Source organism: Panthera tigris, chromosome F2, assembly GCF_018350195.1.
Source record: "Panthera tigris isolate Pti1 chromosome F2, P.tigris_Pti1_mat1.1, whole genome shotgun sequence".
NCBI classification, from domain to species: Eukaryota; Metazoa; Chordata; class Mammalia; order Carnivora; family Felidae; genus Panthera; species Panthera tigris.
In genome coordinates, this window is record NC_056676.1 from 17,953,666 (window position 1) to 17,980,872 (window position 27,207).

Consider the following 27,207-nt stretch of genomic DNA (forward strand, 5'->3'; position numbering starts at 1 on the left):
TGGACTAAAGGGAAAAAAGGCTTAGGCAAAAAACACTGGCCCACTCTACGCACATAGGAGACACACCCTGAAGTACCAGGTTCTAGTGAGCAGGGGACGCTGCATTTACAGGGCACTACAGGACCTCTTCTTCATAAGGCCACTTCTTTGAAGAGCAGGAGACACAGCTGACTCTCATAACACAGAGGAACGGAGTTGGACAAAATGAGGAAACAGAGGAATATGTTCCAAATGAAGGAAAACAAAACCATAACAAGAGAGCTAAATGAAATGGAGGTAAGTAGTATGTCTGAAAGAGAATTTAAAGTAATGATCATAAAGATACTCACTAGACTTGAGACAAGAGTAGAGGACCTCAGTAAGACTCTTATAAAATGAGAGAAAACATAAAAAGGTCCCAATGAGAGATGAAGAGCTCAATAACTGAAATGAAAAATACACTAGATGGAATAAATAGTAGAGTAGAGGAAGTAGAAGAATGGACTGATGACCTGGAGAGCAATGTAATGGAAAGCAATCAAACTGAGTACAAAGAGAAAAAATATAATAAAAAATGGAAACAGACTTAGGGAACTCCATGACACCATCAAGTGTAATGACATTCATATTATAGGGACCTCAGAGGAGACAAAAGGGGGCAGAAAATTTATTTGAAGAAACAAGAGCTGAAAATCTGGGGAAGGAAACAAATCCAAATCCAAGAGGCAGAGTCCCCCCAAAAAATCAACCCAAGGAGGCCCTTATGAAGATACAGGCCTCCTATTAAAATGTAAAAAAGATACATTTTAATAAGTAATTAAAATGGCAAAAAAAATGTGATAAAGAGAGAATTTTAAAAGCAGCAAGAAAAAACAGTTACATATAAGGAAAACCCCAAAAGACTTTCAGCTGATTTTTCAGCAGAAACTTGCAGGCCGGAAGGGAGTGTCATGATATACTCAAAGTGCTGAAAGAAAAAACCTGCAGCCAAAAATACTCTATTCAGCAAGGCTATTATTCAGAATAGAAGGATAGATAATGGGTATCCCAGACAAAGAAAAGTTAAAGAAATTCATGAACATTAAACCAGCCCTACAAGAAATTTTAAAGGGGACTGGAAGTGGAAAGGAAAGTCCATAAGCAAGAGTGAAGAAAAGTAGAAAACACAAAAGCAGTAATATTAAGTATACCTATAAAAATGTTAAGAGATTTACAAATAAAAGGATGTAAAGTATGACACAACATACCTAACATGAGAAGGGGGAGAAAAGTAAAAATTTAGTGCTTTTAGAATCGGCCCAAACTTAACCAACGATAAATGTAAAAAAGACTGCTATATGCATAAGATGTTATATACAAAATCAATACAACCACCAATCACAAATAAAAGATACGCAAAAAATAAAGAGAACATAATCCAAGCATATCACTAAAGAAAGCCAGCAAACTGTGAGACAGCAAGAGAAGAAAGGAACAGAGAAGAACTACAAAAACAATCATAAAAACAACAAAGCACAATAAGTACATACCAATCAATAATTACTTTGAATGTAAATGGATTAAATGCCCCAATCAAAAAATACAGGGTGACAGACTGGATAAAAAAAACAGGACTCATGTATAGGCTGCCTACAAGAGACTCATTTCATACATAAAGACACATGCAGACTGAAAGTCTGAAAGGCACTGAAAGGGATAGAAAATATTTATCATGCAAATGGAAGTGAAAAAAACCAGGGTAGCAATATTTATATCGGACAAAATAGACTTTAAAACAAAGATAGTAACAAGAGACAAAGATGGACATTATATAATCATAAAGGGAACAATCCAACAATAAGATATAACAATTTTAAGTATTTACTTATCCAACACACAACACCCAAATACATATAAAGCAGCTAATAACAAACATAAAGGAAGTAATCGATAGTAATACAATAATAGTAGGAGACCTTAACACCCCACCTATATCAGAGGATAGATAATCCAAAAAGAAAATCACCAATGAATGACACATTGGACCAGTTGTATCTAACAGATATATTCAGATGTTCCATCCCAAAACAAGAGAACACAATTTTTTTTCAACTGCACATGGAACATTCTCCAGAACAGAGCACAGGTTAGGCCACAACACAAGTCTCAACAAATTCTCAAAGACTGAAGTCATATCATGCATCTTTTCCAACAACAATCCTATTAAACTAGAAATCAACCGCAATAAAAAAAATCTGGAAAAAACACAAATAAGTGGAGGTGAAATAACATGCTACTAAACAATGAATGAGTCAACCATGAAATAGAAGAGAAAATAAAAAAAATACATGGAGATAGATGAAACTGAAAACACAATGGTCCAGAATCTTTGGGATGCAGCAAAAGCTCTTCTAAGAGAGATTATAAAGCAATAATAATACCCTAGGCAATAACTGCGTACCTCAAGAGGCAAGAAAAACCTCAAATAAACCTAACTTTACATCTAAAGAAAAAGACAAAACCCCAAACCAGTAAAAGGAAATAACAGCAGAAATAACTGAAATACAAAAAAAAAAAAAAAAAAAAATAGAACAGATCAATGAAACTGGGAGCTGATTCTTTGAAAACATTAACAAAATTGATAAATTGTTAGCTAGATTTATAAAAACAGAAATAGAGGGCACAAATAAAATCAGAAATTAAAAAGGAGAAATAACAACTGACATCGCACAAATATGAAGGACTTTAAGAGAATACTATGAAAAATTATATGCGAACAAATTGAACAAACTCAGAGAAATGAATAAGTTCCTAGAAACATATAACCCTCCAAACCTGAATCAGGAACAATTTTTCCTGACACCAATTACCAGCCATGAAAGTGTATCAGTAATCAAATAACTCCCAACAAACAAAAGTCCAGGACTAGACCATTTCACAGGTGAATTCCAACAAACATTTAAAGAAGGGTTAATACCTATTCTTCTCAAACTATTCCAAAAAATAGAAGAGGAAGAAAAGCTTCCAAATTCATTCTGAGACCAGCATTACCCCGATACCAAAACCAGATGAAGACACTAAAAAATAAATAAATTAAAAAAAAAAAAAAAAAGAACTACAGACCATTTTCTCTGATGAACATAGATGCAAACTCCTCAACAAAATATCAGCAAACCAAACCCAACAATAAGATATTTTGAAAAACCATTCACCATATCAAGTGGGATTTATTCCTGGGATGCAACAGTGGGTCAATATTTGTAAATCTATCAATGTGATACATCACATCAACAAGAGAAAGATTAAATAAAAACCATGTCATCTTTGAAATAGATGCAGAAAAAGCATCTGACAAAGTACAGCATCCATTCATGATTAAAACCCTCAACCAAGTAGGTTTACAGGAAACGTACCTCAACATAATAAAGACCATAGATGAAAACCCCTCATACTCAATGGTGAAAAACTGAAAGCTTTTCCCTTAAGGTCAGGAACAAGACAAAGATATCTACTCTAATGACTTGTATTCAACACAGTACTGACAGTCCTAGCCACAGCAATCAGACAAGAAAAAGAAAGGGCATCCAAACTGGTAAGGAAGATGAAATGGTACTATATACAGAAAATTCAAAAGACTCCACCAAAAATGTACTACAACCGATAAATGAATTCAATAAGATCACGGGATCTTATCCACAAAACAATACTGGATTGGCACAAAGATAGACACATAGATCAATGGAACTGAATAGAGTCCAGAAACAAACCCATGATTATATGGTTAATTAATCTTCCACAAAGGAGGCAAGAATATACAACAGTCTCTTCTACAAATGGAGTTGGGAAAGCTGGATAGCTACATGCAAAAGAATGAAACTGGACCACTTTCTTTGACCATATACAAAAATAAACTCAAAATGGAGTAAAGACCTAAGCATGAGACCTGAAATCATAAAAACTGTAGAAGAGAACACAGGCAGTAATTTCATGGACAATGGCTGTAGCAACATTTTTCTAAATATGTCTCCTAAGGCAAGGGAAACAAAAACAAAAATAAACTATTGGAACCACATCAAAATAAAGTTTCTGCACAGCAAAAGGAACAAACAACAAAACTAAGAGACAACCTACTGAATGGGAGAAGATATTTGTAAATGACATACCCAATAAAGGGTTAGTATCCAAAAAATATAAGGAAATTATACAACTCAACATCAAGAAAATAAATAATCCAATTAAAATGGGCAAAAGACACGAACAGACATGTCTCCAAAGAAGACATACACATAGCCAACAGATAGATGAAAAGATGCTCTACATCACAAATCAACAGGGAAAGGCAAATCAAAACCACAATGAGATATCCCCTTACACCTGTCAAAATGGGTACAACCAAAACCACAAAAAACAACACGTGTTGGTAAGGATGTGGAGAAAAAGGAATCCTTGTGCACTGTTGGTAGGAAGGCAAACTGGTGCAGCCACTGTAGAAAAAAATATGGAAGTACCTCAAAAAATGAAAAATAAAATCACCATATGATCCAGTAATTCCACTACTGGGTATTTACCCAAAGAATACAAAAACACTAATTCAAAAAGACATATGCATCCTTATGTTTAATGCAGCATTATTTACAATGCCAAATTGTGGAAGCAACCCAAGTATCCATGGATAGATAAATGGATAAAGAAGATGTGGTATATCAGTGGCATATTACTGAGCCCCCCCCCAAAAAAAAGAATGAAATCTTGCCATTTCCAACAACACAGATGGATACTGATAATATAATCCTAAGTGAAATAACTCAGAGAAAGACAAATACCATATGATTTCACTCATATGCAGAACTTAAAAAACAAAACAGGGGAGCCTGGATGGCTTAGTCGGTTAAGTGTCCAACTTCAGCTCAGGTCTTGTGAGTTCAAGCCCAACATCGGGCTCTGTGCTGACAGCTCAGAGCCTGGAGACTGTTTTGGATTCTGTGTCTCCCTCTCTCTCTGACCCTCCCCTTTTTGCGCTCTGTGTATCTTTCTCTCTCAAAAATAAACAAACATTAAAAAATTTTTTAAAAAAATGAAGAAGAAAGAGACAAACCAAAAAAGGACTCATAACTATAGAGAACACACTGATGGTTACTAGAGTGGAGGTGGGTGGGGGATGGGTGAAATACGTAAAGGGGTTTAAGAGTACACTTAACATGATGAGCCCTGAGTAATGTGTAGAATTGCTGAATCACTATATTGTACATCTGAAACTAACAGAATGGTGTATGTTAACAACAACAGGAATTTAAAAACAAACAAAGGTGGATAAGGAAGATGTGGAGCAGTCTCAGCCCAGCGCCCCTGCAGCCTGAAGCAGAACTGGCCAGTTAAGACTAGCCCAGACCTGCAGAATCCTTGAGCATGAGAATAAACACTCATTATTGTAAAAACAACAACAAAAAATTACTTTGGAAGAATATTTAATGGAACAGAAAAAATGTCCTATGTTAAATTGAAATATCAGGTATAAATATATATATATATATACATATTCTGATTAAAATTAAGTATCACACATAAATTAAAAAAAAAAAAGTAGCTAAAAAAAAAACCCGACAGGTAATACCAAACTTAATGGTGTAATACTGAATGCTTTCCCCCAAGATTTGGAACAAGGCAAGAATATCTATGGTCACCATTTCCATTCAACTTTGCAGTGAATGTCCCAGTCAGAGCAATAGGCAAGAAAAAGAAGGCATTCAGACTAGGAAGGAAGAAATAAAATTATTCTTATTCACAGATAACATGATTATATAAGTAAAGAAATCCAGATAAAGAAAAACTCTTAGAACACATAAAAACATTTAGCAAAGTTTTAATACACAAAAACAAATTTCTCTATACTAACAATGAATGACTGGAAACCAAAACTTTAAAAATAGTATTATTTATAATAGCTCGCCCCAAAATGAAATTCTTAAGTATAAACCGAGCAAAATATGAATGAAATCAAAGAATTAAATAATAGGAGAGACCTATCACGGTCATGGATTGGAAGTCTCAAAATAATAAAGATGTCAATTCTCCCCAAACTGATCTACAGATTAACCTACTGCCAATCACAATCCCAGCAAAATTTTCTGTATATAGATAATGGGGTTCTAAAATTTACAAGGAAAATCAATGTAACTAGAATAGAGAAAAGAATTCTGGTAAAAAATAAAATAGGCGAAAATAAAATCTCCAACTTCAAAACTTAAAGTTATAATAACCAAAATAATGTGATACGAGAGAAGGGATAGACACAGAGACCAATACACAGATTAGAGAATCCAGACATAGAGCCACAGAAATATAGCCAATTGATTTTGACAAAGGTGCAAAGACAATTCAATGGAGAAAGGATAATCTTTTCTATAAACCAAGTTGGATCAATAAGACATTCAAAAAAACTAATAAATTGGACTTAAGGAATATTAAAACCTTCTTTTGTAAAAGGCACTGTTTAGAAAATTAAAAAGTAGGCCATAGAAGTTATTTGCCAATCACTTATCTGACAATGGACTTATGTGAGTATATATATATATATGTATTTTTAAATATACAGAATATATATATAACTAAAAACTCTTAAAACTCAAGGAGTTTTAAAATGAGCAAAAGACTTAAGATACTTCACCAAAAAGATATAACATGACAAATACATGAAAAAATGTTCAACATCAACAGCCATTAAGAAAATGCAAATGAGAACCACAATGAGATACCACTATACACCTCTTAAAATAGTTTAAAAATAGTTAAAATATGACACCAACAAGAGTTGGTGAGGATGTGGAGCAACTGGAACTCTTCAACACTGATGATGGAAATGCGAAATGGTACAGCCACTTGGGAAAACAGTTTGGAGGTTTCTTATAAAGTTAAACATATACTTACCATATGACCCAGCAGTCCCACTCCTGGGTACCTACCCTAGAGAAATGAAAACTTATGTTCAAATAAAAAATCTATACCCAAATGTTTATAGCAGCTCTAGTCATACTAACAAAAACTGGAAACAACTCAAATGTCCTCCTTCAATGGGTGATACAGAAACTGTATTACATGCATACAATGAACTATTACTCAGCAATAAAAAGGAACAGACTATTAATACAAGCAGCAATTTCGATGAATCTTAAAGACATGCTGAATGAAAAAACCCAAACTCAAAGCTTACATACTATATGATTTGATGTATGTTACATCCTCAAAAAGACAAAACTATAGAGACAGAACACAGTAGTGACTGTTTACTTGTATTAATGTAAAATATAAAATTAAAAAGCAAAATAAGATGTTCGGGCCCATGCCCAGGCTTGGCAAAAGAGGATCTCCAGTAATGTGATACAGCTGGTTGCATTTTTAATATTCCATCAGTGCTCTTGGTGAACAGCCAAGGATGAGAACAGCTGTAATTCCTTAAATTTGATTTCTCCATTCCTTCTGCTACATCTTTAGGTCAGGCTTTTCTCTCTCATGAGGCCTACTGATTCCACATCTCCATTCTTGAGCCCTACTACATTAGCACCAAAGTGACCTCTGACAGGATAAATTTCAAGCTCTTCAGCACAAGACCCTCCAAGACTTGGTCCCTGTCAACCACTCTCCTCTCTCTGCACACCCTTTCTTGCATCCCACACTCCAATATTAAAAAAACACTTAAATCCCCTGAAGTGACCTGCTATTTCACACCTCTAGCTAGGCTTTTTGCTCAAACTACATCCTCTGCCTGGAATTCCACCCCCACCATGAATTTGCCTGGCAAGTACCTTTTAAGACCAATTTGGTTACATATTTTATGTCACTTCCAGCAGTTTTCTGTCCATGCTCACCATCACCTATATAATACTGTCCACGAGCCTCATCTCCTACCATTATTGCCTCACACTTAAGACTCTTAAAATGCCCATCTTCTAGGTAACTCTCTCCCAAACTTCGTGTTTTTTTCAGCTGCTCATGCCTTAGTTATGATACTCCTCCTTCCCAAGAATACTTTTCCCCACCCTTCTTTCCTGGCTAACATAAATTCATTCTAGAATAAACATCTGTCATCTCTAAGAAGGCTTCGCCTGCATTTCCAGGCTAAAATAATTACACCACTTCTCTATCTCCATAGCCTCTCTGGTTATCGCTATCAATAGCTACCTTATTTTACTGAAATCATTTTGTGCGTCCACTTCCTTCAATTTGCTCCTTAACAGCAAAGGCCATCCTTTAGAGCTTTCTCTTCCTCAGGCTTAGCCTAAAATCTGGAATAGGTCCTTAACAAATGTTTCTTGAATACAAAAATGAGAGTAAATTTACTAGGCAACTTAATACACATCTCCTTTTCTCCAAAAGGACCTAAGTAGCTAACTATATACTGAGTAACACCTAAACTTTTATACACAGGTCAGCTGGCTCTCTCCTTAGCTCTTGTTTTGTTATTAACAACTGTTAACTAGGCAGCCTTATTTAGATGTCCCAAATGTATCTCAAAATCAATGTATAACTGAATCCATATTCTTCCTCAATTCTGTCTCTTAAATGTGGTCATTTTCTTGGTAAATGGATCCAAGAGCCCAAATCACGTTAGAAACCTCAATCATCCTAAATGCCTTCCTTTCCCTCATTTCTCACACCCAGTTATTAAGTCCTGCTAATTTGTTGAGATCGAAGCTCTCCATATAGGCCTCAAGTTCAAGCCCCTGTTTCTTCAAATCTGGGCTACACCAAGATCCATTAATATAATGGTCTTATGCCTACAGTTCTGAACCCCAGCAATTTATTTTTCATAATGTCAACAATGATCTTTCTGAACTGCAACATCATTTCACTCCTTTGCTTGGCACTCTACAGTCTATAAGAAAAAGTCTAAACTCCTTAGCATAGTATAAAAGGTCTTCTGGCCCCTGTGGTCTTGTCCAGACCTTCTCTCCTTATCGACTCTATCAAACTACACCCTACACTCACACCAAACTTCCTGCATTTCCCAAGGGACAGCCATACTAACTCATAACATGTATGACTTTCACAGTATAGTCATCTAGTGATCTTCCAAGCCTGAGATCTAAGGGAGATTACATTATAAAGCTATACCTGATCCATGCTCCCACACAACCACGACTCTTGGAAAGAACTGATCAATTCTTCCTTTGGGTTTCCAACAATTTCATGTATGTGTACAATAGTACCTATCACTTGTAAGATATATTATTATTGCAATCCATTTCCCCCAAGAACACTATAAGCTACTTGAAGACAGAGGCCATAAATGATCTCTAGGAGCCACAGAATCTAATAAAATTATAAGACACACTGAAAGTGTCCAGTAAATGTTTATTAATGTGGTTTAAAAAATCTTTATATTGGCTTTAACCCTGTGGTAAAATCAAGAGTTCAAAATAACAAAATTTAATATATAAAACATTAGGTTATCCCAAATAGCCATACAGAGGCAAAATCCACTAATTTGCTTTTGTAACAGAAAATAGCTAATAATTAGCATTACTCCCAAACACACAAAACAAACTATGGCCAACAAATTCAAATAAGTGCTTATACATTTTAAATAGTATACATTGTTCCTACACGCAGCAAAGTATAGCAACTTGTTTTTAATACTTTCCCACTTCATCATTCTGTACCTTTCTACCTATTCCTTCTTACTCACAACCTCATGGTATCCTTAGGTTATGTAAAGAAGCTCGTTTCAGGCCTGTCCCAGTTCTGTAACGTCCCATGTTCCAAAACTAATCCATTCTCTCTCTTTTTCCAGTCAAATCTCTCATTCTCTCAATGGGCAAAACTCAGGTCGATGATGAAGCCAAGAAAGAATTCTCCAGAAATCTAAGGACAGCACCAACAAATGAATAACTAATATGTTTAATATTCCCTAAGATTATCTGCATTTGAAAAGAGGTAATTTTAAATGCAAATAAATACTGAATTGGTATAATAAGAGAAAAGATTTTCAAGGAGAAATTTCCCAGTGGGTGAGGAAGGGAAGGAACACAGAGGTTCACCACATCAAGACTAAACCAAGTTGTAATCACAGTACAATAGAATGAGCACAAATTTTGGGTCACTGATTTCAGGCAAGGATTTATCAACATAGAAGAATACCAACATCTATAACTCACACTGTTATTTTGTGACTCAACTGAAATATACAGGAAAATACTTAATGACAGGTTCTGTGTATAGTTGATTCTTGAACAACAGGGATTTAATCTGCCCAAACCCACTTACACTGGTTTTATTTTCTTTTGTTGAGAAGTGACAACAAAAGCCACAAGGCATTTATTCCCAACTGCCCACCCCATTCTCCACACAAGTGAATGGAAGGCAACTGGCACACAGGTCATGCCTTTGGTCCTCTAAGTACCAAAAAGAGGCCTGCCTAGATGGTCAGCAGCTCCATCCCTGTGGCCCAGGACCAGGCAGGGCTGTGAGTTCAGTCAAACCTCTCATTCTCTCAATGGGCAAAACTCAGGTCGATGATGAAGCCAAGAAAGCATTCTCCAGAAATCTAAGGACAGCACCAACAATGAATAACAAATGAATAACCCAAGGCTGGTGGACAGGAGGCTATGCTGAAGCAGAGGAATACACCTAGAGGGCAAGGTGGAAGTTGTGCAGGGACCCCTTCTTCTCCCAGCACCCTAGCAAGGCTGTAGTATCAGAATACCTGGAACCCTTGGGGCCCCTCCCAGGCTGGCCAGCCTTGCCCCACCCCCAACCTTGCAGAGGGCACATTCAAGTGTGACTTTATCCACCAAAGATCACAGGCTCATGATAGACCTCCAGGCAGATGGAGCTGCCACCACTGTAGTGAGCCTCCAGGCCAGTACTGCTGCCTGAGAGCAGCCTAGTGGCTGCCTCTGCTGAGTCAAGGACACCAGGTTCTGGTACACTGCCAACTCCAGGCGGCCAGACCCACCCCATGGCCCTTGGACCTCCTAGAGGCAGATTTTTTTCAATAAATGTAAGTATAGTACTTTAAACGTTTCTCTGATGAATTTCTCAACATTTTCTTTTTCTAACTGACTTTATTTTAAGAATCCAGTATATGGTACATTTTACACACAAAATAAGTATTAATCAACTGTTTATCAGTAAGGCTTCCAGCCAACAGTAAGCTATTAGTCAAGTATTAGTAAAGTCAGAAGTTACATGAGGATTTTTGACTGTTCAGGGGTCAATGCCCCCAATTCCCACCCTGTCCAAAGGTCAACTGTAATTGAAAAGAACTTGATATCTAACTCCAGAAAAGACGTAGACCCAAGAATCTGCAAGACTAAGTCTAAACCAGTTAACACTAATGGACTTTCGGCAGACCTCAAGAAACCTCTATTCTTCAATTTTTCATACCTTTTCTAAATGTGTTGAGAAAGCCACAATAGATACATTCATGGAAAGAAGAGCTTTTAAAACCTGTATAATTTTCCTGGCTTAGGATTTATTTGAGATGAAAACTAAGGCTTCCTTTGTATTTTGGAAGACATATAGCAACCAATGGTGTTTTGTCAGACAGACTTTTTAATTCTTACATGATATTTAGATAACTACAGGTATAAATTGTAAGTATTTCCTAGTCAAAAGTCTGACTGAAATCAGTTATTCTCCCTTCATTTGAGAACATGATGGTATTACCTGAAAAACAAAAGTTCTTTCCTATTATCACAAGCTAATGAGTGATGAAGCCCAGAGTACAATTTTTAATTGATAATTAGGTGTCCTCTAAGCAATACCAAAAACACATTTAAATTGTCTCTGTGTTTGCTACAAGGAACACTTGGTAGTAAATAAATGTGACTATCATTCAATCGGCTAGCTTTGAGGACTTCCACCTTCTTTTCTTGGTTTTATTTTCTACTTCAATATGAAGGCCACTGCTTACCTTTGTGGCTTTTTTTTTTTTTTTTTCTTTTTCCTCCTAACTCTACATTTAAACTCCACAGGCTTGGGGAGGAAAACAAGTATTTCTGTCTCATATAAAAGTTCCTTAGAAGCATATGGAGTCTTGGGGCGCCTGGGTGGCCCAGTCAGTTGAGGTAATGACTTTGGCTCAGGTCATGATCTCATGGTTTGTGAATTCGAGCCCTACGTCGGGCTCTGTGCAGACAGCTTAGAGCCTGGAACCTGCTTCTGATTCTGTGTCTCCCTCTCTCTCTGCCCCTCCCCCACTCATGCTCTCTGTCTCAGAAATAAATATTTTAAAAAAAAGAAGCATATGGAATCTTTAATGACATATTTGTCTAACAACCTTATAGACATTACATTGTAGTTCTGCAAAACAAGACAATGAAACATACCTCTCAATGTATTTGTCAAGATTTCCTTGTATTTGCAACACTTTTTCTATGTACTTAGGAATACATATTTGCTCAAAGGTAAATACTATTATATAACACTTATAGATCTTTTATATATTTCCACTCCATCTTTTCTTATCAATGAATGCATTTCCAGCATGTCACTATGCTTTGTAGTATTCCAATGCATGGACATACCATTTTCATTTAACCAACTTTTAGTAATTATAAAGAGTACAATGATGAATAAATTTGTACAGCTATCTTCACAACATGTCTGATTATTTTCTAACAATTGTTTTGATGTTATTTGAAATAAAGCAAATGATAAATATATTATTTGAAGTAAAGGGAATGAGAGAAAGGAGTGGACAGATGAAGGAGACAGGGAAAGGAGAGGAAGGAAAGGAACAAAACAGAAAGAGCAGCAGAATAAGACATAGATTTAAAAAAAAATACAAATAGTATATTTGAATTTATTAGCAGAGTTGTTATTACTGTTCTATCATTTTCAGCAAATTCCTGTTACTTAAGTTTACATAGGGTAAAACCCTTCCTTGCAATCGTAAACTAAATCGTAACAATTCCTTCTTTGGAAGCTTATTTTCTCTGCCTCAATATTCATGGGATTCTTTTTATCCTGAATTTTATTTTTTTTTAAATGTTTACTTTTGAGAGAGAGAGAGAGAGAGAGAGAGAGAGCAAGCGCACAACAGCGCACGCAAGCGAGCAGCAGAGAGAGGAGAGAGGATCCCCAGCAGGCTCTTATACGGGGCTTGAACTCGCAAACTGAGGAGATCATGACCTGGGCTGAAATCAAGAGTCAGACACTTAACCACTTAACCAACTGAGCCACCCAGGTGCCCCTATTCTGAATTTTAAATCATATCTATAGATTTAGACTTGTAAGAATCTCAATGTAAAGAATTTTTTTCTTCCTGGAATATGGCAGTTTGCATGCACAGGTGTTTTCTAGTACAGACATTTCCATACGTCGCTGATTATTACTTTGTGTGCAATTTCAAATTAACTTTTTTCATTAAGGAAAAAAAAGAATTATCCCTATGTCAGACAGTTTTAGATACCTAGGATATCTCTCATCCTTTTAGCTTCTTCTCATTCCTCCCAGATCTAGTAACAGATTGCCATTAATCTGGTTTTCCATAATGTAGTGAACTTTCCTCCATTTCTACAATTTAGTGGTCATTTGGGAGGTCACATCAAGGGATATTAACCAGGTGTCTAGTTACTTTCTGATGATTTTTTAATTGTCTCAACTGCTTTCGAATATGTCTTTGTGAATCAAGAATGGATTCATATATCAGTGCTGATAAGATTCTCAGGTTTGAAAAGAAGGGAGAGAGATAAGGACGATCAGGGAGCAAATGAACATAAAAGGAGTGGTTCCAAAAAAAAAAAAAAAAAAAAAAGGAACTAAATATTGTGGTAATTTTTTTAAGTGCAAAGTTCAGGATAAAAGTTTAAAAAATAAACATGGAAAACTGAAGAAAAGCAAACATTCTTGACATTTAATTTCCAAACACAAAGGTATTTTTATTTTTTTACATACTTCCTGGAAAGCCAAATTATTAATGGTGACTATCCTAGACAAAATGTTTGGAGACATTAATTTATTTAATCAACAAAAGCTTTACATTAAGAAATTTTAGTCAAGCAAACTAATGAGATTGTAATTATACAGAATAGCATTAGGCATGCATGAGTGACAATCAAAGCTCCTTATTTGCTATTAGTCAAAGTTGATATAACTGAATAATGTTAAAGACAGAAAACTTCAATGAACATTTTAGAAAGCATTTTATCACACCTTATTCCATCAGGCATTCTCAATTTAGATTAGCATAGTGCCTAACACGGTATCTGATTAGTCCTTATTGCCACTTATTTGTTTGTATTTTTTACAAGTGGTATTCAATGAGACCAAATTGATAGAAACCATTTAGGAAAGCATTAAAAAAAAAAAAAAAAAATCAAGGGATATTCAGTTTAATATAAAATTTAAAACTGCTCAATATTCATAAGTATAATTTTAATTTAGTAGTAAAACTGAAAAAAACTGTTCTTTCCTAAAGACATTTTCATTCAAACCAAGAAAAACCAACCAAACAAAGAGAATTATAATTATGATAATTTGAATGCCTAACCTTTTTATAAGGAAATCAGATTTTGGCATGTTAATCACTTAATCAAGTGTGTTTTTTGAAATGTAAGGGAATATTACAAACTGAAAAATATTTGTTTTGACTATTTCAAAAGGAATATAACCCAATGAATATATAATCACATATAACATTTAAGATACCATACGTTGACATATTTGTTGACTTTTTAAGGAAAGTGTGTGTTACATATTAGCCAAAAAAAAAGTACCTTTCCTCCTAATTTTCCATTCACGAGTCTTCTCTAATAGTCATAGAAATGGGGGCTGGGGTGAAAGAGAATAAAATAACTTTCATTTCATATAACAAACACTCAGACTGATCACTGCATTTGTAAAAACAAAATACATTCTGGTAAGTTTTTCTGTCCATGTATCCTGTAGCAAAATAACTGGAGATAGTATTCACTATTAAACTTCTGTCCTCTAATCATAATAAAATACCTATTTTGGACACTGGTATTTTAAAAGCTCAATTATTAAGTATTGATTGTTAATTTAATTATTAACTGGTATCAAAGATACATTTTATTTCTATTCATTAATAGAAGATGCATGTTGTTCCATTTTAATTTTTAAAGATATAAGCATACAGAAATTATGCATTAGCTTTGGCTTGTAAATGACTAAACACATTCTCAATTACCATGTAAGAATTAAAACTTAAGGAATAAAGAGAATCCAAAAAACTAAACAAAATAACCAATTTCTTCCCAACTATAGCATTTTTTATCTTATACATAAAAATAAAAGATAGAAATGCTGACTATGCATTGTTATTAAGATGCTGAGAGTAAGCATTAAAGAGCAAAAAATAAAATCTTAAAATTTGGGAAAAAACTCAAACACCATTATAAAAAAATAAATACGAGGCAATGAGGACTAATCGATCCTATCAGATACTATGTTAGGCACTATGCTACAAAAAATTGAGAATCATCAATGGTATCAGAAGTAATAAAATGCTTTTTAACTTAATTGTTTTTTTACCACCTGACTATCAATTCAAAGGGAGAAAATAAACTTATTACATAAATACTTCAGATTATAGCCTAATAAATTCAAGAAAATAAGTACCATAAAAGTCAAAATCTATAGAAAATAAAAGTATACATATCTGGATGGTAAAGGGGAGGTCTTTGTTTTCTATTTTTAGAACAGAAAAAAATTGCAAAGGAAAGATGAAAAGGAATAGTTACATAAAAATAGGTCAAAACCAATAAATCTAAAGAGAATGAATACTCTTGTCTTGTTTTCCTCAACAGTCAGCTATATACTTGCACCCACAACAGAGTATAAGAGCCATAAATGACCATACTCTAATTAAGCAAGCTCAATCTCAGAGTTTACTGTAGATAATTCTGCACATACAATACTCAATGAATTTTGCTGGGATAAATAAAAAATATATATAAAAGTCTGTGAAGCAAAATTTAAATGTAAATGTCCCAAACTCAAAAAACACTTTAAAACAGGATGCATTATTAAAATACTTCGTAGGAAGACAAAATACATATTCAGAAAATGCATATGGGGACACGTGGGTGGCTCAGTCACTTAAGCATCTGGCTCTTGGTTTTGGCTCAGGTCGTGATCTCACAGTTCCTGAGTTCAAGCCCCACATCAGGCTCTGCACTCACAGTGTAGAGCCTGCTTGGAATTTTCTCTCTTTGGCCCTCCCCTGCTCACTCTGTCTCTCTGAAAATAAATACACTTTAAAGAAAAAAAAGCCTATGAAATAATGAAGAGAGACTCTACAACTGAAAATTATGACAATTACACAATAATTATATTCTTATGAAAGCCACTGAGATATACAACCAGTTATTTTTAGGTGACAAAGGCTTATTTCCTATAAGATGACATTTTAATAAGATTTTGTTTTTACTTGAGTTCTTAAAATGATTTGAGGGGTGCCTGGGTGGCTCAGGCGGTTGAGCATCTGACTTCAGCTCAGGTCATGACCTCGCGGTCTGTGAGTTCAAGGGCTGCATCAGGCTCTGGGCTGACAGCTCAGAGCCTGGAGCCTGCTTCAGATTCTGTGTCTCCCTCTCTCTCTGCTCCTCCCCCACTCACGCTCTGTCTCTCTAAAATGAATAAACGTTAAAAACAATTAAAAAAAAATGATTTGAAGATGCTATAAAATACTAAGATAAAAAGTAAGAATATTTTTAAAAGATGAGGAACTCACGTATAATAAAATATCACCAGAATCCTTGGGAGTGTCACAGGACAGTTAAATTTTCCAAATGGCTTAAATTATTAAAATCTTACTTTACAATGTTGTTTAAAATCTTAGATACACAGAAATACACATGATTCTGGCTGACTTCTTAAGCAGAACACAGGATAAAATGGTCTCTTGTATGATGGACAGTTGGACTCAGGGATGCCATTATTAACACATAGTAGAAAAATACTTTTGAGATTCACTGAAATGTTGAGAACAATATTTTTCTGTACTGCTGTTAGTTGTTTGTTATGTATTTTGCCCTTTCTCTTTTCTTAAAGGTGACTGTTTCCAAGGAGGCTATTCTTTCCCTTTTTGTAATTTGTTAACTGTAAACAAAGTTTTGTGGGTAAGGGTGCAGGTTAGGTAGGCCACAATAGGCCAAAAAGAAGCACTCATCTATAAATTCTACCAAACACAAGCTCTATAAAACCTCAGTTTCTTCATCTGTAAAATGCAGATAATAACAGCACCTAAGCACATATGGTTGTTTGGAGGACAAATTGAGATAAAGCCAATAAAGCCATAGGCACACAACTTGGCATACAGTAAACAATTACTGCTGCCTTAGAAATTAAGTAGCTCAATTTTTGAATACATCTGTGTGTGTGTGTGTGTGTGTGTGTGTGTGTGTGTGCGCGCGCGCGCGCGTGCGCCTCTTGTGTGTGTTCACAATAAAGTCTGAAGGGGCACCTGGGTGGCTCAGTCAGTTAAGCATCCAACTTTTAGCTCAGGTCCGGATCTCGTGGTCGGTGAGTTGAAGCCCAACACAGGGCTCTGTGCTGACAGCTCAGAGCCTAGAACCTGCTTCAGAAGCTGTGTCTCCCTCTCTCTCTGCCCTTCCCCCACTTGCTTTTTGTCACTCTCTCTCTCTCAAAAATAAACATTTAAAAAAATTTAGAATAAAGTCTGGAAAGAACACCTCAAAAAGTTAATAGTGTCTCAAAGAAATAACACTTCGTATCAACTAAGATGGCTAAAATAAAAAAGTAATAATTTTGGCTGGCAAGGATATAAGAAACCCTCCTACATTGCTGATGGGGATGTAAAAGGGTGCAGCCACTTTGGAAAACAACTTAGTTTCTTAAAAATTTAAACACGGATTTATCATATGACCCAGCAATTCCACCTTGGTAGTAACTATACAAAATAAAAATTTACGTCCACATAAAGACTTACACATAAATATTCCATTAGCATTATTCATTCAACCCAAATGTCCATCATCTGGTGAATAACCAAATGTGGTACATCCACACTCTGGAATACTCTTCAGTAATAAAAAGAAATGAAATACTGATACTTGCTACAACATGAATGAACCTCAAAAACATTATGCTGACTGAAAGAAACCAAACACAAAAGACCATATATGTATGATTATACTTACGAGAAATACACAGAAAAGGCAAATCTGGACACAGAAAGTAGATGAGTAGATACCTAGACCTGGGGGTGGCACCAAGGATTAACTGTAAATAGGCACTAGGGATCTTACTGGGGTAACAAAAATGTCCTCAAACTGGATTATGGTTATGCCTGTACAACTCAATGAACTTAAGTAAAAATCATTACATTTAAAATGGGCAAATTTGGGGGTAAGTGGCTACTAGCTTAGTAGGAAGAGCATTCAACTCTTGCTCTCAGGGTCCTGAGTTCAGGCCCCACATTGGGTATAGATATTAAATAAATTAACTTTAAAAAAAAAGGTAGATTTTGTTGTATGTAAATTATACCTCAACAAAGTTGTTTTTTATAAAGTTAGCAATGGTTATCTTTACCTAATGTGTCATGGGTGATTTTTCCCCCGGTTTTACTTTTGAAAATAAGGTTTTGTTTATTTAAAACAAAAAAAGTAAACTGCCAAATTTATTGGACTTATGTACAATTTAAGTGACTGAGGGGCGCCTGCCTGGGTGGCTCAGTCAGTTAAGCCTCTGACTTCGGCTCAAGTCATGATATTGCACTCTGTGAGTTCGAGCCCCACGTCGGCTCTGTGCTGACAGCTCAGAGCCTGGAGCCTGCTTCGCATTCTGTGTCTCCTTCTCTCTCTGCCCCTCCGCCTCTCATGCTCGCTCACTCTCTCTCTCTCTCTCTCCCTCAAAAATAAACATTAAAAAAAAAAGTGACTGAGTAAAGACAAGGGGACTCTCCTCTGAATAAAGTAATTGGCTGTCGTATCTATTTTGCTTATTTTTTTATTGACTATGTCATTTCTTAGCAAGGTTCTAGAGAAGTAAAGAATTATTAAACAGCTGATTAAGTGATTCAAAATTGAGAGAAAAATATTAACTGCCCCACGTGGATTTTTCTAAACGTACTGCCCGAGGTAATTTTGTGATATGAAATACTTTAAAGATTGTTTTTCACAATCTTTCCTGGATGAGAAGATAACATAGGTTACATAGACCAATGTGGTCACACCAAGTCTAAATCTAAGCAAAACAAAAATACTAAAAGAACACAAACCCTTTAAATACTTGGGCCCAGGACCCTTTTTTAAAGAACTTTTTCAAGAGACTCACACACTCTAAAGCTTCAGAATAATTACTTTCTAGTAATTATAAAATTTAGGTAACTTAAGAAATTTCTGTAACTTCTGAAACAAATCAGCCAAAGACTGCATTTCACTATATAAATGGAAGCTCAAATCAAACTGGGTCTGAAAAGTTAGGATAAGGCAACTTAAGTTTCCCATGGCTAACGTTAACAAATTACCACAAACTCGGTTGTTTAAAAACAACAGAAATTTGCTCATAGTTCTGGAGCCCAGATGTCTGAGACATACTACCTCTGAAGGCTCCAGGGAAGACTCCTTGCCTCTTCCTAGCTTCTGGTGACACAGGTATCCCTTGGCTTATTTATGGCAGCGCAGCTCCAATTTCTACCTCCATTTTCACATGACCTTCTTCCTTCAGGTGTCTCCCTGTCCCTTTCTCTACTTATAAGGACATCAGTCACTGGATTTAGGAGCCACCCTAAATCCAAAATGATTTTACCTGGAGATCTTGAACTAATTACATCTACAAAGATCTTACCCCAAAAAGGGACTAGACAAGTTTTGGTGTTTTTTGGGTTTTTTTTTAAACGTTTATTTCTGAGATAGAGACAGAGCATGAGTGGGGGAGGGGCAAAGGGAGGGGGAGACACAGAATCGGAAGCAGGCTCCAGGCTCTGAGCTGTCAGCAGAGAGCCCGATGAGGGGCTCAAACTCACAAACCACAAGATCATGACCTGAGCCGAAGTCGGTCGCTCAACTGACTGAGCCACCCAGGCGCCCTGACCAGTTGTTTTTAAATACGTGAAAGTTCGTTCTTTAGGACAAACCTCACCGAAAAAACTTAAATTTGAAATTGTTTTGTGCATTCTCAGTTGAAAATATCCTATCATTTTAATTTGCCCTTTCTCATAGAAAGTTTCCTATTATATCATCAGGACATTCTATCATTAAAAAATTATAAAATACATACAAAGAGTTAGATGAAAACGTTTTACTGTAACAACTTATTTCCCAAAGGCTATTTCTCTCCTGGTGTTCCCCATCACGGTGAATGCCCTCTCCAACAATCCTACAGTTCTGGCTTCAAGACTGTTGTGATACAACCAACCCATCAGCAAGTCCTGTGGACTCCTTTAAAATATATTCCAAATGCAGCCAATTCTCACTTGCCTCACCAGCCTAGTCAAAAATCACTACCATGTCGGGCCAAAGTGAGCCTTTAAAATGTAAATCTGCTATATCACTCTCCTAATGAAATTCTCCAGTGGCTTCCATCACAAATAGAATAAAATCCAATCCAATCCCCTTCTCCCCCTCCCCCAGCCAAACTTCCTTTCATCCTGGAACATCCCAAGCATACACCTGTCTTACTGCTACCTCTATTTCTATTTCATGCAGTTATTTGAAAGGCTGAATCTCTGTCACTTCTCTGCTGAAATGTCACCTCATAGAAAGGCCATTCCTGACAACACTATCTAAAACTGCACTCCTGGGTCATGTCTCCCTTTACCCTTCTGAACTACTGTTTCAGAAAATAACAATTTGATGATCTACATTAGTTTGTTCTTTACTGTTAACCTCAATGCACTAGAAAGTAAGTTCCATGAAAGCAGTGGAATATTTGGCACATGCTAGCACAACTAATAACCAAATGAAGAACATACCTAACTTTGAATGGCAGCAATAACTTTTTCATGTATTTCCCTTTTCCAATATCCCCACCTCCATTTTGTGAGGAATATTACGACAAATATTTCCCCAAATTATTTCACAATATGTGAATACAATATTTCAAATGTATTCACAATACATTTTTATTCTGCTTTGAAAAAAACAATTACCAACAGAAGTTTCTCTACAAGTTAAATATTATCAGGAATGGCAACCAGTTGCTTGCCATTAGATGGGATGGGAAACAGGGCTAGTTCCCATTTCACAGTCCTTTGATCTGATAACAAACACTCTGCCCAACTGCTCCTTTCCTCTTCCTAAACTATCAGTAGAACTGCTTTCCAAAAACACAAAGACTCTTCTGGAGAACAGACTCATCAATACTTAGGGCTATTGTATCTACCCTATTGTATCTCTACCTTATCAGTCATTAAGGCCTTTCTTTCCCTTGAATAGTGTTCCAAAGTAAATTCCAAGGAACAATGTTTCACAGAGGTGTTAAAAGACACTGAAAAGGGTCAAATAAACTTAGGAAAAACTTCAATAAGCAAAATAGAGCAGATATTGTTCCTAGAGGACTTTTCAGAATCTTAACTATGTTAATGTAGATTGTAAATCTCCACAATGGAAAGAGTATACGCACTGAAACCCAAACTTACTTTTTTCAACTCAAACTTAACAGAATCTTGCATCAATCATTTCATTCATTACTTTTTTCCCCAGCTATCTCAAAAATCTTGGTAGCCTGACTTACCAAAGACACTTTTTACTCTAGATGACAAGAAAGGTTTAAAAGGAGACTTGCTAATGGATTTAAATTATAATTAAAATGTTCACTGCAGGATGTTATTTGGGGTAAGTCACTATACTTTTTCATAAATGGTGAAAAAATTGAAATTACCAAAAGCATAAAATTGGGGTCGATGGCACTCAAGTAATCTCCCCTCCCCCCATATATCCCTTTTTAATAACACCACTAACCAAAATAAGGCTGGGACTGGAGGTACAGAAAGAAGCAAAATTTTTTGCCTAAATATTTTACTTACATTTCTGGGGGTAACTATAATGGTAGGTAACAGATTCTTAAATAAAAAAACTAAATCAGTAGGATCACTTTAGAATATGCTAAACAACACAAATTCACACCCTGATGCAAAAATCACTTCCCTCACGAGTCCTCTTTTTTCTCCATCATTCTCCCATATCTCAAGGGATCCCACCCTTATGACTGTCCCTGAATGCCTCCCCTTGCCTCTAAAACCTTCTTCTGGTCACCCTTTTCACTCCTATTCTGTATCAGTGCCAACTTCCAACCTTGAACTAGTTCATCCTAACATTTGCAGCATATCTTCATAGATATCTGATATTAGAAGCAGAAGTTGAATTAGTCATAGACCTAACATCAAAGAAACTCCTGAAACTTAGAGGCCTAATTGGAATATGGCACAAAGGCAACCTCCCCTCCCGGAAAGACAAACAATGCTACCTTCAAGTCTGATCCTCTAACAATCCTAAATTCTTTGAAACTAAAAATAGCTCAGCTGTTGTCTCATCTGCCAGCAGATGGCCAGACTATTTTTAATTCAGGATTCTAGAGAGCAGGAATGGATCAAGCTAAGCTAGGGCAGCCTAGAAGCCCTCTGCAGAGTTTGGTCTTAGCTGCAGAGAGCTGTAGTGGGGCAGGTACCAAGAGAGGGCAACCTGGAGCTGTTCTTGGGCTTGTGGGCTTCACAGTGATTTTAACAATGTAGATGTGAAGGGTTTTTTTTGTTGGTTTTTTTTCTGGGTTTTTGTTTTTTTTTTGCCATTCTTCAAAATAAAGTCTGAAATGTAAGATAATTTGTTAAAAAATTTAAATAATCTGCATACCCTTTAAAGTTTTCATTATTTTTCTTGTGAAAAAAATAAAAATTTTCTGTATATAGTATCTTTGCAAATGGATTTTGTTTTAATAAAAATCTCCCCTAATCTAGATAAGGTGTCCTAAAACGTTTAACGAAAAAATATAGTTTTCTTAAGAACTGTGATGAAATATAATTTCATCAGTATTATTTACAGAATTCCTATTCATAACTGGTCACTATATTAAAAGGTAACCAAATTTGGAATACCAGTGCTCTGAAATCTCCTCACATGCCAATAAAATGATTTTAAAACACAAAAGGATTAAAAGTCTGACATACCATACATTTTCCTGTTTATTGCCCATCTCCCTTCAACTCCTCAGTAAGTGCTCAGTAACTATTTGGGGGTAGAGAAGAGAAAGGATGCAGGCAGGTGTATTCAGAAGAGTTATATACACAGTATATTTAGAAGGATTATAACACTCACATCTATACTTCCATCATCCAACTCCTACCTGTTCACAACCTAATCTACATCAGAGATGACCAAACCAGTCCATTCCAGTTTACATTCCCATCCTGCTTGATGGCCACATAGATTAAGAGACCAAAGTGGGCCTGGATTCTCAACAATGAAGACCAAGGGGAGACTTATAATAGTTTCCAGGGACAATACATATTTGAAGATACCATCTTACTACAAGACATTATACTTTCTGTAACAATGAAATGGGTTATCCCTATCTGTTTATGTTTGGCAATAATGTAAATGTATGACTGGAAGAAAACTAAATTCATCAGGGATTAACTACTTTGAGATTGTTCAATTAAATTTTGTAGGAGACTAAATGTAACTCCTAGAAAATGTGAGAAAAAGCCTTATACATCTTAAGAAAGTACTGTGTTGCCTAGCCCCTGCCTGGGTAGTCACATTCCTCATAATAAAGCTTCTGCTAACTATATGGAAGAGGCAGACAAAAAGTAAAAACCCAGCAAAATCTGCAATAGACAATTCCTAGTATAGCTGGCACACTCACTACCAAGTAGCTCCTATACCTAGATACGGTAAGGACCAAGCTATAAGCCCTCTAAAGGTGCCAATCAAGAGGGACAAGAAGGGGCGCCTGGGTGGCTCAGTTGGTTGGGCAACCGATTTCAGCTCAGGTCATATCTAGCAGTCTCTGAGTTCGAGCCCCACATCAGGCTCTGTGCTGACAGCTCAGAGCCCGGAGCCTACTTCGGATTCTGTATCTTCCCCCTCTCTGCCTCTCCCCTGCTCACGCTCTGTGTCTGTCTCTCAATAATAAATAAACGTTAAAAAAAAAATTAAAAAAAAAAGAGGGACAAGAATATTCAATGCACAAGTTAACAAAACTGTGTGTTCACGTTCATGGCATATTAGAGGGGATGTAACCTTACAATCATTAAGTTCCATATCCCAATTTTACAAGGAAGGAAACTAAGGCCCAAAGACTCGACTATACTGCAATGTAACAGATTTAACCCAGGATCCCAGACTCTCCTTCCACTGAACTCTCCATTAAAACACACTCACTTAGGGGTGCCTGGGTGGCTCAGTTGATTAAGTGTCTGACTACTGGTTTTGGCTCAGGTCATGATTTCACAATGCATAAGTTAGAGCCCCACGTCAGGCTCTGCACTGGCAGTGAGGGGCCTGCTTGGGATTCTCTCTCTCTCTCCCTCTCTCTCTCTGACCCTCCCATGCTCTCTCTCAAAATAAATCAATCAACTTGAAAAAAACAAAAAACAACCCACTCACTTATATTGGCATTTTGGAGAAGAAAAAATATGTATATAAAACACACTCCATTTCTTCAGTCTAATACTTATAATTTAGTATATTAAAAATATATTTAACATGGAAAATCTGGCCTCAAACTAAACGTTTAGTTTGAATCTCTAGAGTTCTTTAACCTGCACATTATTTATAAACATGTAATTCCTTTAAAAACTCTAAAAATCATTTCTTCCCTCATCCCACCCCAATTTAATAATTACTCCTTTCAGGACCTAGATGTAAATTCAATTTTTTACATTATACAATGTCTTGTCATATACCTAGAACAGTCTTTCATTAGCTACGAGAATAATAAAAGACGAACTTCTAATCCACGAAGGGCCAGAAAACTAAACTTAAACCCACTATACCACAGATTTAAAGAATTTTTAACGAAAATTTCTATGGTAATGTTTTTCACATCACCACCTTAAAGTATCTAGAAAAGAAGTTAAAACAATACAGATTATGTAGCAAGTTAGAAAGTAGTATATTTTAATAATTAAAAGGTCTTTGCTGTCTTCACGCTTTACTTTAGTACACCTTTAAGTTACCCTGGATTTCTTTCCCTTCAAGAACACTTTTTTTTCCAAAGCCCATTTAACAAGTTTCATTTTCTTGTCAATTCGATATAGTCTATTTCCACTGCTATAAAATAAAAGCCTAAGTGTTAGGAATTCATCTTTGTGTTAAATGTCCTGGTCTCCCCTTAAACGATTTCATCTTTGACGGATGCCATAGATCAGTGTTCTCCCTTTAACAATTCCTCATCTTGCCTGTCCTCGCTATAGGTATTGTTTGGAATTACTCTGCTATGGGCTTCAGTACACTAGATCTCCTCCGTCTCAACTACAGATCAGAATGCAAGCTTGAGAGCAGCTGCCACTGTCCAGACATGTGGCTGGTGGGTGTCATTGTCTTTTTCATTTTCCCCATTTCAAAACCTCCCTTTCTTGTCATAAAGCCAGCATATTTAAAGGTCCTTCACTTCCTCGCCTTTATATCGCCACCCCCACCCCTTAACCTCTGGTCTTGTTCTTCCAGGTCAGTCCAGTCACACACAACATCACTCTGTTTTTCTTGTGGCGGAGGCGGAGAGATGTCAGAACGGGCTACACCTCTTACAAACCCCTGCTCAAGACTGTCAACAAGGGAACAACTTCGGCCTATCTTCCCAAAGTATCACACCAAACGACAAAGTTATCGAAATTACGATACGGAACCCTCCCCACGCCCAATCTTGACAAATCAGCTCCACCTCGATTTTCAAGCTAATAAACAACAGCTCATCTTCTGCTCATCACAAAGGGTGATATCCTGTCCGCACCGCACGGTCCATCAGCAAAATCTTCCCATACTCTCAAGTCGATTCCAAGCCCTGCCCTGTTCCCCGAGCCTAGCTTACTGCCCTTCCTCCTCCACCCTGCCTCTGCCCCACATCCAGCCGAGTTAGTGTCAACTCCAGCCAGGGAGCAAAGAGCTTCGCGAGGGCTCCCTGAGGTCAGCGGCGCCGGCTTAGGGCAGCCCCAGACGACCCCACCTCCGGCGGCGGCTGCCGCGCGGGCCGCCCCTACCCCCGCCCCGGGCCTCCTCCCCGCTCACCTAACGCCACCTCGCACGCTTTGCGCAGCTGGGAGTGATGCGCCTTCTTCACTTCCTTGTCGGCCAAAATCTTTTCCAGGGCCCGGGTCAGGAACATGTTCTTCGTCTTCTTCCCCTCATACATGGACGCAGAGAAGGAGGCGGCGGCTCGTCCGACCCGCGGCTCCCAGCGGCTGGAGGGGAAGAGGAGGAGGAGGAGAAGGAGGAGGAGGAGGGGGAAGAAGAGGAGAGAAAGGAGAGGGGGTGGAAGTGGAGGAGAGGAGGCGTGGAGGGCAGCGGCAGGATCAGGAAGGGGCGGGCAGGTGGGAGCAGTCGCGGTGCAGGCGAGGGGCACGGAGGTCTTCACCGCCTCTAGAGAGGCCACCCCTAGAGGGCCGCGCCCGTCGGACCTCCGCTCTCCTGCCTGGGGTTGCTTCCCGGCCACCCCCCTCACTCGCCCCTCCGGCCCAGGGGCGGCGAGGGAGCCCAGTCCGGGCGGCCGTCTGCCGGGAGCCGAGGGACAAGGCGGCGGCAGCTCAGAAGCCCGAAGAGAGCACGGCTGCCCTAGCTACCGTGGGGATTAGCACCCGCCGCGGCCGCGGACTGGCCTCCATCACCGCCGACCTGCCCCGGCCGCCATGTTGGGAGGAAACGACGCGTCACGCAGCGGCCGAACGGCTGCAGAGGAGGAAGCGGCGGCGGCGGCGGCGGCGGCGGCGCTGCCTGCCCAGAGCTGCCGCGGCGCGGGGAGGCTGGGGGCGGAGGGCGGCGCGGGAGGAGAGGCCCGAGCCGCAGCGCTACGGTGGCCCGGCGGGGCCTCGCCGCCTCCCTCGTTCGCCTGCAGGGCGGCGTGGGGCGTGGCGGGCGTCCTGCGGCGCTTGGCAATTCGGGGCCGCTCTGCTGCGGGGCCGAGGACCCGCGGAACCCTTGCTCCCACCCGGTGAAAAGGACTCCAGGCTGCGCTGCTTCCACTTCTCCGACTTCCTGAAGATCCTGTTAGTGAAAGCGCAGTCCCTTCAGTTCCAGGGATCGCGGAAACACCCGCATCGCCCATTCTCAGCCGCACAGTGTTTCCACCTGCCGCGCTCGACTCTAAATTTCCTTACCAATGCGTGAAACG

General features: G+C 37.8%; 1 protein-coding gene across 1 annotated transcript in view; it reads right to left on the bottom strand.

Moving 5' to 3' along the window:
- ARFGEF1 (ADP ribosylation factor guanine nucleotide exchange factor 1) overlaps window positions 1-26,673 on the bottom strand; it is a 148,702-nt gene extending 122,029 nt beyond the window's left edge. Inside the window, exon 1 of the mRNA XM_042973206.1 lies at window positions 26,109-26,673. Within this exon, the coding sequence (XP_042829140.1) occupies window positions 26,109-26,232 (124 nt within the window). The 5' untranslated portion in view covers window positions 26,233-26,673. The remainder of the gene's footprint in view (window positions 1-26,108) is intronic.
- Between the last annotated feature and the right edge of the window lie 534 nt (window positions 26,674-27,207).